We start from the raw sequence: 13,114 nt of genomic DNA, 5'->3' as shown, positions 1-13,114 counted from the left end.
AGATTTTGAGCCTGTGAGTCCCTTCCCTGCCCTCAAGGAGTTTACGGTCTAGCAGGAGAGACCCAGCGCTGAAACACACATGCACGGTGCCTAAGAGGCAAGGCCGGATGTGACCAGAGCGGTGTGGAGGACAGACTGCCTGCAAGGGGCACAAGTTCAGGCTGGGGAGAGAGTCCTGAGGGCTGGGATAGCAAAGGAAGACTTTCCAGAAGAGGAAGGACTTGGGTTGGACTCAGGGGATTCCAGGAATGGGACTCAAAACCGTGGGGAAAACTGTACAACACAGAGAGTGAACTCTAATGTAAACTATGGGCTTTCATTAGTATTGCTACCAATGTTGGTTCATCAGTTGTAACACATGTATCACACGAGTGCATCATGTTAATTAATAATAGGGGAAACTGGGGGGCTAGAGAGGAGGGTATACAGGAACTCTCTGTATTTTCTATTCAACTTTTCTCTAAACGTAAAACTTCTCTTAAAAAAATCATAAAGTCTATTAATTAAAAACTAAACCAACCCAAACCTGGGGAGGCGGTAGGGGCTGGGGGAGGGTTGAGCTTCAGGTTAAATACCCGTCCAGCAAGCCAGCTCTGAGCGGGTCACCCTGAGAGCAGAGGAGGGGGCTTTTAGCTTAACCGTGTCTCCCACCCTTGTTTCCGCCACCCCAGGAACTGCTGAAGGATGGGAAGAGGGAGACCACCATCAGCCAGCTGCTCATCAACCCCACAGACCTGGATATTGGGCGTGTCTTCACCTGCCGCAGCGTGAACGAGGCCATCCCGAGCGGCAAGGAGACGTCCATCGAGCTCGACGTGCACCGTGAGCAGGGTCCTGGGGTGGAGGCAGGGATCGTGGGGTGGGGGGAATGTGCCCCTTGAGTGGCGTCCTGGGAAGGAGCCTGGGAAGGGTGGGGTGGGGGCAGCACCCTTTGAGAAGCACAGAAGAATCCCCCAGGCGCCCTGGGACAGATGCTCCATTTCTTCATCGTCTTGGATTCCCTGGTTTGAACCCTGAGGGCTGGTAGAAGAGGCATCAGCTGTGAGCCAGGCAGTTCCCGGGTTTAAACCGTGTGACTTTGGGCAATGACATAATCTCTCTGAGCCTCAGTTTCTAATTCGGTATACGTGCAGAAAATAAAATGCAGGCCTACAATCCCTTATCGGAAATTCTAAACCAAAAGCGCTTGGGTGGCAAAACCTGAACCGAGGCTCTTCGTAGTCTTTTATTTAACCCACTTAATTGGAATAGCTATACATTTCACTGCAGATGTATTAATGCGTGTGTCTGTGGGATATTGCCCAGACTGTGCTGGGGGTCTTACACAGTAAACGGTCTGTGCCCACCGTTACCTTTCTAACCCTTGAAATATCCCAAATTCTGAAACACATCTAGTTCCAGGGGGTTCAGATAAGGGGTTGTGGACCTGTACCTGCTTCTCAGGGTTGTGAGCATTAAGTGAGATATAGTGTAAGGGCATCTAGCATGGAGTATGCTACTTGGTAAGTGCTCAATAAACTCCCACTCCCCAGGGAAGGGTGGGAGAGTGGCAGTGATGGGAGAGATGCCCCACCCCCATCCCGGTCAGTGAGCCTAACGAGCCCACACTGACGCCTAGTGGTCACATCCGTCAATACACCTTCTGAGTCATTTGTCCCTCTGGTATCATCCTTGGTCGTCACCCTAGCCGGCCCCTAGAGGCTCCTGGAATAAAGGTGAAGAAGCCTTGTTTATTGGAGCTGGTACACTGCAAAGTCAAATTCCCGGGTCACCACGCGGGTGAGGTCTGAGTGTGTGTGCTAGAGAGAGAAAAAGAAATTTGAGGGACAGAAAAGACCCTGACTTCCAGTCCTCTGCTTTGCAGACCCTCCTACGGTGACCCTGTCCATTGAGCCACAGACGGTGCAGGAGGGCGAGCGCGTCGTCTTTACGTGCCAGGCCACAGCCAACCCTGAGATCCTGGGCTACAGGTGGGAGGGGCAGGGGCTGGGCACACTCTGGGGAAGGATACTGGGCGGCCCTTGAGGCCAGGAGTGGGGGGCTGAGGAGGACAGGCCACTGGACGTGAGTGAGGGGGCCCCAAGGCCTGACCCCGCTCTGTGTTGCCTGTTCCCCCAGGTGGGCCAAGGGGGGCTTTCTGATCGAAGACGCCCACGAGAGTCGCTATGAGACGAATGTTGATTATTCCTTCTTCACGGAGCCTGTGTCCTGTGAGGTTTACAACAAAGTGGGAAGCACCAATGTCAGCACTTTAGTCAATGTCCACTGTGAGTAGCTGCAGGGGCGGGGTTGGGGACAGAGGGCCGGGGCTTTAAAGGGCCTGGGGTGGGGTTGGGGGGGCTCCATGAGGCTGAGGGGGCGTGGAGAGGAGGCCAGACAGGAGAAGGAAGAGGACAGAGATTGGAGCTGACCCCCAGGGAGACTCAGACCCTCACGGGCTGTTCCTTTCTACCTCAGTTGCTCCCCGGATTGTAGTGGACCCCAAACCCACGACCACAGACATTGGCTCTGATGTGACCCTCACCTGTGTCTGGGTTGGGAATCCCCCCCTCACCCTCACCTGGACCAAAAAGGACTCAAACATGGTAAGAAGTTTGCTGCCTCTCCGGGATGCTGGAAGGAAGGAGCCTGGCCACAGGCTGGGGAGAGAGGGGGCAAAGGAGGTGCAGCATTATTTTTCAAGTTGAACCTGGGCTATTTCCAAGTTCTCAGGATTTGGAAGAGAAGGACGGTGCTTGCAGTCAACCCCACCCTCCTCAGCAGACAGCTGGCCGCTGCAGTGGCAGTGGGAGGGACGTGATGACCTGTGGGGTGGGAGGGGGGCAGGGGCCCTGAGTGGAACTGCTGCAGTGGCAAGAGACCTGGTACAAGAATGCTGCATAGGAGGGTGGAGAAGCTGGGATGACTCACTAGAGGAAAGAAGGCTGAATTGTGCCGCTCTACAGCGACCTGCCTTGGACAATTTGGGCCACAGTTGCAAAAAGAGGGATTTCAGAGTGAAACTTCCTACCTCATTTGGCACTAGAGAAGCATTAGAACAGATGACCAGCAGCGGCTGCATCCTCTGTACAGATCGATGGCAGCCTCGCCTGCCCTCCTGAGCCTCCACCCACTTCTGCCCGCTCTTATATAGAGATGATGTGTCTAAATGCCAACCTGTTTAGAGTCGGGGGATGGACCAGATAGACTCGGGACGCTGTTTCCCTTCTGGGAATTCACTTGTGGCCCTTCCTGCTTTCTTTCCAATGCCTCCAATGCGGGGGCCCGCACGGATCTAGGGGCCCAGGCCTCCTGGCTCCCCACCCGAGGCTGCTCTCTCTGCCCAGGTCCTGAGTAACAGCAACCAGCTGCTGCTGAAGTCGGTGACCCAGGCCGATGCCGGCACCTACACCTGCCGGGCCATCGTGCCTCGGATCGGAGTGGCCGAGCGGGAGGTGCCACTTTATGTGAATGGTGAGTGGCCTGAGGGGGGCGGGGGGCCTGTGAGGGGGAGGCAGGCACTGGAGGTCCCAGCTGGCCCTGACCACGTCTTCTTACTTGCAGGGCCCCCCATTATCTCCAGCGAGGCCGTTCAGTACGCCGTCAGGGGTGATGGTGGCAAGGTGGAGTGTTTCATCGGGAGCACGCCACCCCCAGACCGCATTGTGAGTGCTGGGCCTGGCCCCGGGCCGGCAGGGCAGCCGTTTGCTTCCCTGCTTGTCTCAGCCTCCTCCCGCTTTCCCCAGGCCTTTCCTGCGCCCTGTGCTTCTCATCCTCTGACGCTGTCCCTCTGTCCCTCTTCCTGTTCAAATGGCATCTCCTCTCTTACTTGTTGTGTGACCCTGAGCCAGTTCCTTGTTATTGGGAACCTCAGTTTCCTCATCCGTAAAATAGGGGCAGTGATCCCTACCAAACAGGGTTGCCGTGAGAGGCGATGTGGCAACACGTGTGAAAGGCCTGATGGAGCCCCCCTGGATATGCTGCTGATTCCCCTGGGCTTTCACGCCTGCTCTTTCCTCTCCCTCGTCTCCTCCCCTTTCCTCAGCCTCCCCATCTCTTCCTTGCCCTCTCCTCTGCCTTCTGCCCCTCCGCCCTGCCCCCTCAGTTCTGTCCCACCCTGTCATCCCCTCCTCTCCCTTCTCCTGCCTTTCTCCTCCTACCAGCCCCCATGCCGCTCTCCACCCCCCTCTCTCTCCCCCACACCATGAACCATTAATTCCTCCTGTGACCATTAACCGTCAAACCCCTCATCACATTTAATGACCATTTGGCTAACTCCACGGCTGCCCAGAGACACTTCATTACCATGGCCACCTGGGCAGCGGGCGGCTTGGCTCCCGGGGGGGGCTTTCCTTGCAGAGCTAGGAGGACTGATGCCTGGAAACGAGCCAGTTCTCAGTGGCTCTCCCTCCCTCGGGTTCCACTCTGAGGGAGGGGGACACAAAGCGGGGGGGGATGCCCCGGCTAGGGGGTCGGGGACGGAAGAGCCTGGGAGAGACAGCTCTCCGGTGCCAATTCCCACTCGTTATAAGGGTCTGTGGATGGGTCTCCAGAGCCAGTGGGCTGTGTAGGGCCAGCTGTGGAGTGGTTAAAGGTGAGGTTGAAGGTTAAGTTATGTTTAGTTAGAAGCTCAGACTATCGGAGCTGGAGGAGAGCTGGAGCAGAGCTGGAGCACTGTCTGCCTCTAGCCTGGTCCTCTCCTTTTCTAGGAAACTGAGACCCAGAGAGGGAAGGGGGGGCTACACAGGGCTCGAGGGGAGAGTCAGGCCTAGAGCCCAGGGTTCCTGGCTCTCCACCCAGGATTTGTTTTACCACATCCGGGGTCCCACATGTTGCTTCATTGGATCTGCTGGGGTTGGTACAAAAATAGAGATTCCCAATGAAAGAAGCCTGAATTCCAACTTGGAGAAGGTGGGTCTCTGGGACAGTAGTCGACCGTCTTCTTGGCCTGCTGGCTTTCCGAATAAAATTGCTCTCCCTTGCCCCACCAAAGACAGCAGCAACAAAATAGAGATTCCTGGGCCTCTCCCCCGGAGAGTCAAATGAAGGAGATAAGCCCCGGGAATCTGCATGTTAAAGAGTGTCTCTGAGCGTATTTGAATGGTCCCAGCACATGTCGCAGGCATGTTTGGGAGCCGCTGCTTCTCCTAGACTGTAGGTTTGATGCCAGGGTTTGAGGCAGCAGGTGCGACGTGGGCTTGTTTTAGGGCAAGCGTGGGGCTGGACTTAAGAGCACATGGGGTGAGGATGTGAGGATGCCTGGAGGGTGGGTCAGGTGTTTCTGCCACCTGTCTCCCTCTTCCTCATCCTGTGCTGCCCTCCCCACCCCAGGCATGGGCATGGAAGGAGAACTTCCTGGAGGTGGGGACCCTGGAACGCTACACGGTGGAGAGGACCAACTCAGGCAGCGGGGTCCTGTCCACGCTCACCATCAACAACGTCATGGAGGCCGACTTTCAGACCCACTACAACTGCACAGCCTGGAACAGCTTCGGCCCAGGCACAGCCATCATCCAGCTGGAAGAGCGAGGTGACAGCAGTGCTGGCTGTGTAGCCAGGGCGCAGGGCAGCCTGGGGACTCTGCTCCCTCTTCCCTCTGGGGGCACGGCTCAGAGAGACAGCTCCCTCCTGGGCCTGCCCACCAGAGCCTGGCCTTGGTGCTCAGTTGGAAAACCCACTCGCATTTTTAAACATTTATTGAGCATCTGCTATGTGCCAGCCACCCCCTCTAGGAACTGCAGGGACAGATGTGAACGAACACAGTCCTTGCCCTCCGGGAACTTTCAGTGCAGTGGAGAACTTACAGAGTGGTAGCAAATGACTTCAGATGGAGAAAAATGAAATGATCTGTGAAAGGGAGTCACACTCCCTACCTCACTGGGTTGGTGTGAGGATTAAATGAGAAGATATTCATGAAGTACCTGGCATAGAATAGGTGCCCAGGAAGCTTCGGTTCCCCTACCCCTTCACGAAGCCTTAGTCTGGTAGGAGACACATAGTCCCTCCCTTAAGGCACTTCTAGTGTGATGAAAGAGGCATCACGCCTTTGACGTTTTTGGAAGCTCCCAACTCTGATGAGGAAAGAGCTCCCCCGCTCCTCTTTTGTTTTTTAATGAGAACTAGCCATTTGACATGGGAGATGGGGGAAAATAACTGGAGGTCCCCTCGAGTCTTTCTTAGCTGAGGACACCAGCAAGAGCAAGGGGTTGGTGGAGAAGAACAGAGTAATAGAGTGAGGCGGGACTCTGCAGGGAAGGCTTTCTGGAGGAGAAGAGACTTACATGGATCTGATCCATCCAGGACAGCCAGGAAGGGAGAAGAAGCTGGAGGCAGGATTCTTGGGTCCTTCTCATCTCTGGGGAGCAGGGGGAACCAACCAGAACCGTTTGAGCCCTGGGAGGGTAGGTACAGGTGGAGCGGTCACAATGGTGTGTGTGGGGAAGGCAGTGAAAGAGGTCAGAACACATGGCAGATGGGAGAATGTGGGGACAGCTGATCTCAGACAAGAGCCCAACCCAGGAAGGAGAGACCAGCCTCGCAGACAGGTGGGCTGCAAGAGAGGGCCAGATGGACCACCAAGGCCAGGGTCAAGCTGATCCTAGTTCTGATGAAGCTGTAGCACGGGTCTAAACCCAAACAGTGCCGACTTCCTCTCAAATCCCACCTTGACTTTAACTGAACACAGCTCAGCTGAAACATAAAACCTGGGCACGATCCAGGGGCGCACGGAGCTCGGCTGTCCTCACCTTCAGCCAGCACTGAGCTCAGCTCCTCCGTGTGCCCCCATCCTCACCCTCCCCCTCTTCCTTCCCTCCTCTGAAGAGGTGTTACCTGTGGGCATCATCGCCGGGGCCACCATCGGCGCAGGCACCCTGCTCACCTTCTTCTTCATCGCCTTGGTGTTCTTCCTCTACCGGCGCCGCAAAGGCAGTGAGTATGGGCCCTGCTCAGGCCGCGGCCCTCCTGGGGGTCCCCAACAGGCAGGGCCTGGGAGAGGTGAGGGGGTTGACAGCGGCGCTCCCCAGGCCAGGTGGGTCCGGAAACAGCCTCTGCAGAGGCTGGCAGAAAGCGTCCAGGCTGCTCCTCCTGTCCCAGGTCGCAAAGACGTGACCCTGAGAAAGCTGGACATCAAGGTGGAGACAGTGAACCGGGAGCCACTCACCATGCATTCGGACCGGGAGGACGATGCTGCCAGCGTCTCCACGGCAACCCGTGTCATGAAGGCCATCTACTCCGTAAGGGTCCCTCCTCCCTGGCCCAGCTCTCCCCACACTCTTGGGACCGGCTCCTGCCCAGCTCACCAATACTGTCGCTCTCTCCTCCCTCAGTCATCCTACCTTGACCCTGCTCCCTCCCCCATATGCTCACACACATACATATATGTGCACATGCACATTCATGACCACATTCACGTGCCCACGCTCCCCAGGCTAATTTCCCTCCATTACAGGACAGGCAGGTGGGGCCTGCACAGGCTTCCTTCACCCCAGTCTCCGCCTACAGAGTGTCAGAATTGGAAACCCCTAGAAGTTTTCTGGCCCAACTGCCTCATTGCTCAGATGAGGAAAGAGCCCCAGAAAGGGGCAGGGACATACCCAAGCATTGCATGTTAGCGACAAAATTGGTGCTGGAAGCCAGGTCTCTGGCCTCTTCCCGCCACATCCCAGAGCCTCTGCTGGGAGAGGACACAGAGTTCAAGGCTGCCCATGACCCCAGACCCTTCTCCTTAATAGGTGACCTCTGGGTGTGGGGATAGGGTAGACAAGGGAGGACAAGAGCAGGGTGTCCGTCTCCTGATGCCCCACTCTTGCTGCTCTGCAGTCCTTCAAGGATGACGTGGACCTGAAGCAGGACCTGCGCTGTGACACCATCGACACCCGGGAGGAGTATGAGATGAAGGTGGGAAAGCGGGGAGGGGCCCGCGCACGGGGGCTGCTGGGAACGGGGGCTCTGAGGGCCTGCAGGGTGGAGGTGAGGGCAGGTTTGGGGAGGAGCGGTCAGGAGGTTATTGAGGAAACAGGAGGTGGGGAGCTATTGGCTGAGAACCCAGGGCAGAGCCAGAGAAGGAGTCCCAGAGGGCCATGACGAGACGACACCCTTCCCGCAAGAGAGACTCCCCTTCTCCATCCTCTTCTCTCATTGCCCCCCAGGATCCCACCAATGGCTACTACAATGTGCGTGCCCACGAAGACCGCCCGTCTTCCAGGGCAGTGCTCTACGCTGACTACCGTGCCCCCGGCCCTGCCCGCTTCGACGGCCGCCCCTCTTCCCGCCTCTCCCACTCCAGCGGCTATGCCCAGCTCAACACCTACAGCCGGGCCCCGGCCTCTGACTACGGCCCTGAGCCCACACCCCCAGGTCCTGCTGCCCCAGCTGGCACCGACACCACCAGCCAGCTGTCCTACGAGAACTATGAGAAGTTCAATTCCCATCCCTTCCCCGGGGCAGCAGGGTACCCCACCTACCGACTGGGCTACCCCCAGGGCCCTCCGTCCGGCCTGGAGCGGACCCCGTATGAGGCATATGACCCCATTGGCAAGTACGCCACTGCCACGCGATTCTCCTACACCTCCCAGCACTCGGACTACGGCCAGAGATTCCAGCAGCGCATGCAGACGCACGTGTAGGGCTAGAGCCTGGCCGGGGCATCTCTGCGGGGCAGAGGAGAAGGCTCTCACAGCTGTTCCCTGATATTCAGGGGCATTGCTCGTTGTTGCTCCCGTCCTGGACCAGCCTTCCTCCTCCCACCGTGGCAGGCGGGGAGCAGGTCTCCCGGAAACACCCCGTCCCAAGGATGGTGCTCTGTGCATGCCCCAGCCTCCTGGGCCTGCCCTTCCCTCTTCTTCGGGAGGATGTGTCTCTTCTGACCTGCACTCTCGCCTGGCCCCAGCCTGGGGACGGGGAAAGTGAAGGTTGCGGAGAGCAGAGGGGGCACTTTTTAGCATTCCTTTTCTATCCCACCCCTCTGATCTCCCGTGAGTAGACAGGGGGTCATGTGGAGATGAACAGGCTTTGGCCCAGGGGGCATGAAGTGTAGGGGTGGGTGGCTGTGGTACAGATAGGCGGAAGCGGGATAGCCTGGCCAGTCCGTCTGTCGTCTGCGTTCATACCTTGGATGCATCTCTCCCACCTTGGGACTGCAGAAAGGACCTTGGATTTATTTTAGTCCTGGCGCCGAGTTCAGATCCAGCCCTCCTTCAGCTGGCAGTAAAGTGCCAGTCGTCCTGGCCGCCCATGGGGACACCTGTCTGTCTGCCTGCAGAGGGATCCAGGTATGTCCTGTAGTGCTGCCCCCTTTTGCTTCTCTTCTGTGCTGGGCCGGCCAGATAAGCCAGGGGGTCGTGATGGAGAAGGAAAGGTCAGGAACCATGTCCTGAGTCACTAGCCAGACAGCAGGGGGCTATATAGCAGTTTCCAGAACCCACGCTAGAGTGAGCCCCCCCACGCCCCCTCCCCTCCCCAGTCTGCCCCACTTCCTGGCTTTAACTCTCTAGCATGCCTGGGGAGTGGTGGGGTGAGGGTGGGAGTGCTATAGGCTCTTTTTCAAAGACAACAAAAAACAATAAACACCTCATTTGGAGAAAAAAAGCAAAAAAGCTGTAGGGAGTCCCCCGCCCAAATACAAGTCCCAGTGGAAAGGAAAGGGGGCATCTGTTCTTCACCAGATTCCCAACACCTTCCATTACTCTTTCAATCTCGAAGCACTTTGAATCCATTTTTAAACATGCAGGCGGTGAGACCTGTCATCCGATGGGCCCTGATAGGACAGGGAGGGGGCCTGGCTGTCATGCTCTGCTGTCCTACCCTAGGGCCAACCAGCTGGTTAGAGAGGCCACCTTCCCGGGGCCATGGGAGATGTTCTCTTTAGACGGGTTTTGGTTTGTTAAGCGTCTGTTTTTTTCTTGGACCAATCAGATTCCTTCTTCCAGTTTCAGTGCCTTGAGTGTCCAGCTTTGGTTGACCGGCCCTGGGTGGGTGGCTGCGCAGGGAGCCGGTATTGTGAGTGCAAACTCACTGCCAAGTGTTGCAGAGTTTAGGGGACAGACAGGTGAGGGGGCCTGGTAAGAGGAAGGGCGGACCTGGTAAGGTCACGTGGAAGGGCGCTGCAGGCAGCCACGGCCCAGGTGGCCCCCCACGCCCACCCTCACCTCCATCTACACACGTGCATGCACGCACGCCTGCACATGCATTCCACATTCTCAGCCGCCACCTCCTGACCAAAGAGAACCGGCGCTCCAAAGAGAACTCACTCCCCTGCCCCGGCCTCCCCTTCCCAAGAAGCAGGGTCTGCTCTTCCCCTTGCTGGGCCCTGAGCGGGCGGGTCCTCTGTTGCAATCCCCAGAATGCGCTTTGCCCTTTCTCTTGGTCGCCGTTCATTAGTCATGTTCGCTTTAATGAGTTACATGCCCATCAGTCACGGGCCATCGCCACCTTTGCCGATGGCTCTGTGGGGTGACATTCCTCGCCATCCCTTGGCTGGTAAGGACCCGCTCATACCCAGGAAGAAAGTAGTTCCAGTTCCAGCCTCTCAAACTGCCTCTGCATCCTCCTCCACTTCACCGGGGGCAAGTCCCCAGGACCGGCCCTTCCAGAGGCATCACACAGGCTCCCAGCGCTATTCCACCCTCACCCCTGGAAGCTGACTCCTTCCTGCGGATTCCTTTTCTGTGAGCTCAGTGACAAGGTCTGTTAAGGTTGCAGGTTCCTGTGCAAATTCATGCATGTTTTGATGATTTTCACAGAAGCCATGGGTAATCTAAACAGTTAAAATCTAAAGATGGTGGCTTTTTAAACAGGAATATTCCAAAAGACATTTACTTTTGTTAGGGGTTTGGCCACATTCGCTTGTTTACTCCTTCTTGGTTTTAGTGCTGGGTCCATTCCGTTGATGTAGAGGAGGAGGCCCTGAGGTCACTCGGTAACTCAGCTGACACTGCAGGAACCATGGGTTTTGGAAGCCAGATACAGAGCCACTTCCCTGTTCTCTGTTCCTTAACACGTTACAGTACCTGGGTATCAAGCAAGCACCACGCGAGGCACAGGGAGACGTCAGCGACCAAGGCCATCTCTGCCCTCTGCAAGTTGCGCTCTGGTCTGACCAGAATCTGAATCGGGACCGACCTGTTAAGCCAGTAGAATTGCTTTTCTGGGGAGTGGCAGGTGCCCTTGAGCATGGAGGGTTGCCATCTGAGGCTGGAGTCCCCCAGCATGGTGCCTCAGGACTTGATGTGGTCACTTTGGTGATCCTGACTGCCTTTGCCATTTTAGTTTCGGTGGGAAGAGCAAGGGGCCAGGAGACGTGGGACCCAGTTCTGAAGCTGCCATTTACTGAGTGACCTTGGCCTAACCTCTTTAGGTTCATTGTCCCCTATTTTCTGGTCTTTAAGATGAGGCGGGGAGAGTTGCACGAACCTCAAATTATCCTGCTCTTGCTGCATTCATTTGGTGAGGTGGAAGGGCCTGCCATCCCTAGCAAGGATTTGGGAATGGTGACTGAGCAGTGGAGAGACGGGAGAATTGAAAGTCTCTCCTATCTTGAAAGAAGCTTTCACTATGGGCTTCATCACCTTGTCAGAAGTGTTGTGAATGAATTTCCACTAGAAACCCCTTGATCCCAAACAGCAACAAAAAACATATCCTAAACCTCAGTGAAACTGATGTGGGGTTATCCTTTGGCCATTGTGCTGCTCCCCACTCAGAATCCTGACGGTTTTGCAAAGGTGTCTCTGGCTAGGTCAGGGCATGGTGAGTATCCTTCGCTGTGCACCCAGGTTTCAGGCAGCCTTCTCCGCAGGGAGAAATGAAAGCAGCCACCCTCCACCCCGGTCCTCGGGAACACTCCCGCGGCCTGGGGACAGCCAGCCTCACTTAACTGAGCAAGGGGAAGCCTGCAGGCTAAGGTGCCTTGAGCCAGAGGGCAAGGCGTGAGAACAGCTGGCCTCTCTGCAGGAGCAGTTCGGAAGGGCAGCTGGTAGAGTGAAGAGGGAGTCCGGCAGCTTTTGACTTAAGTTCTGGATCTTGAAGAGGTTCTTGTGATTCTGGATGACCCACAGTCTCCTTGTGGAGGGCCCGGCTTGCATCCTAAATCCCAGATCCCTCCAAGTCTAGCCTGAAAGTATGCATGAGGCAAAATCCACCATAAGTCAGAAAGGAAAGCAGCCAGGGATGGGAGCAGCGCTATACTCTCACAGATGTCCTGCACGGGATGAAAGAGGTCAGTTTGATTTCCACCCCATCCCCACCCCGTCTCCAGGCACTGCACCTTCTCCTTGTCTCAGCAGGTGCTGCTTCCCTTATCATTTTGAGGGCAGCCTTTTCTGATTTACAGGATGGAGCCCTGGAGTCTCTTTCGCCCTGGTGCCCTCCCATTAAATGGGTGGCGTTCTGTCGGGAGCCACAAATCCTGGGCTCCTTCAAATGGAATCAGATGGTCTCTCAGTGTACTTGACCCATGTACATAGCGGTGTTGGGCCATTCGGGTTTGGAGAAAACCACGTTAAATCCAAGAGCCCAGTTGCACTGAACTGGCTCCGTCACTGCCTCACTCTGCCGTGAGGGTGGTTCTCTCCCCACTGCTGCACGCCCAAGCAGCCCAGCCTCGGAAACCTGGCTTCTCTGCCAACTTAGTGCTGTGTGTCCCGAGTCAGGTCACCACTCTGTGCCCCTACGGGCCCTTCTGCATGTCGAGGGAATCCCCTGGAAGGCGTTAGTGAAGCTTCTGACCCCTAAGGAGGTGCTAATAGAACATTGAAGTGCACAGACCAAGGGATGTAATTGGAAAGGCATTTATTTTTGTGAAGAGGCTATAAAATTAGCATTTAAATAACCCATCCCCTTCTCCCTGCCTCCCCTTATCCCCCCATGATGCCTCTCCTTTCCTGGAGGCCAGCCTCTTTCTGTAAGTCACTGGCCTCACTCATCAACTGGGTCCTGACCTTCCACTTCTGTGCTGCTGGAAGAGGATGGAAAGATGTGTGGCTCGGCAGACTCCTCAATCTGGCAGATGGGGGGGGGGGGCAGAATCCCATTTTCTTGCATCACTGTGAGGGAGCTCCAGGCCCTGTCCCTGGAGGAATAATTGCTGCGCAGAAGTCACAGGCCATACTGGGTGGTTCTGGTACAAGCCTGCCCTTAA

General features: G+C 56.3%; 1 protein-coding gene across 5 annotated transcripts in view; it reads left to right on the top strand.

The window, feature by feature from the left end:
* The window catches only part of KIRREL1 (kirre like nephrin family adhesion molecule 1), a 97,246-nt gene extending 87,888 nt beyond the window's left edge, over positions 1-9,358 (top strand). For 4 of the 5 annotated variants that reach the window (XM_060297711.1, XM_060297705.1, XM_030842280.2 and 1 more), the window contains 11 exons: positions 672-822; positions 1,865-1,970; positions 2,119-2,267; positions 2,458-2,585; positions 3,279-3,453; positions 3,544-3,644; positions 5,311-5,509; positions 6,802-6,909; positions 7,075-7,214; positions 7,801-7,878; positions 8,130-9,358. In XM_060297711.1, coding sequence (XP_060153694.1) covers positions 672-822; positions 1,865-1,970; positions 2,119-2,267; positions 2,458-2,585; positions 3,279-3,453; positions 3,544-3,644; positions 5,311-5,509; positions 6,802-6,909; positions 7,075-7,214; positions 7,801-7,878; positions 8,130-8,606 — 1,812 coding nt within the window. In that variant the 3' untranslated portion in view covers positions 8,607-9,358. The remainder of the gene's footprint in view (positions 1-671; positions 823-1,864; positions 1,971-2,118; positions 2,268-2,457; positions 2,586-3,278; positions 3,454-3,543; positions 3,645-5,310; positions 5,510-6,801; positions 6,910-7,074; positions 7,215-7,800; positions 7,879-8,129) is intronic. The other variant, XM_030842281.2, reaches the window with a different exon arrangement.
* The last annotated feature ends 3,756 nt before the right edge of the window (positions 9,359-13,114 follow it).

The sequence above is a fragment of the Globicephala melas genome, chromosome 1 (assembly GCF_963455315.2).
Source record: "Globicephala melas chromosome 1, mGloMel1.2, whole genome shotgun sequence".
Taxonomy (NCBI): domain Eukaryota; kingdom Metazoa; phylum Chordata; class Mammalia; order Artiodactyla; family Delphinidae; genus Globicephala; species Globicephala melas.
This window is presented reverse-complemented; position numbering and strand designations above follow the sequence as displayed.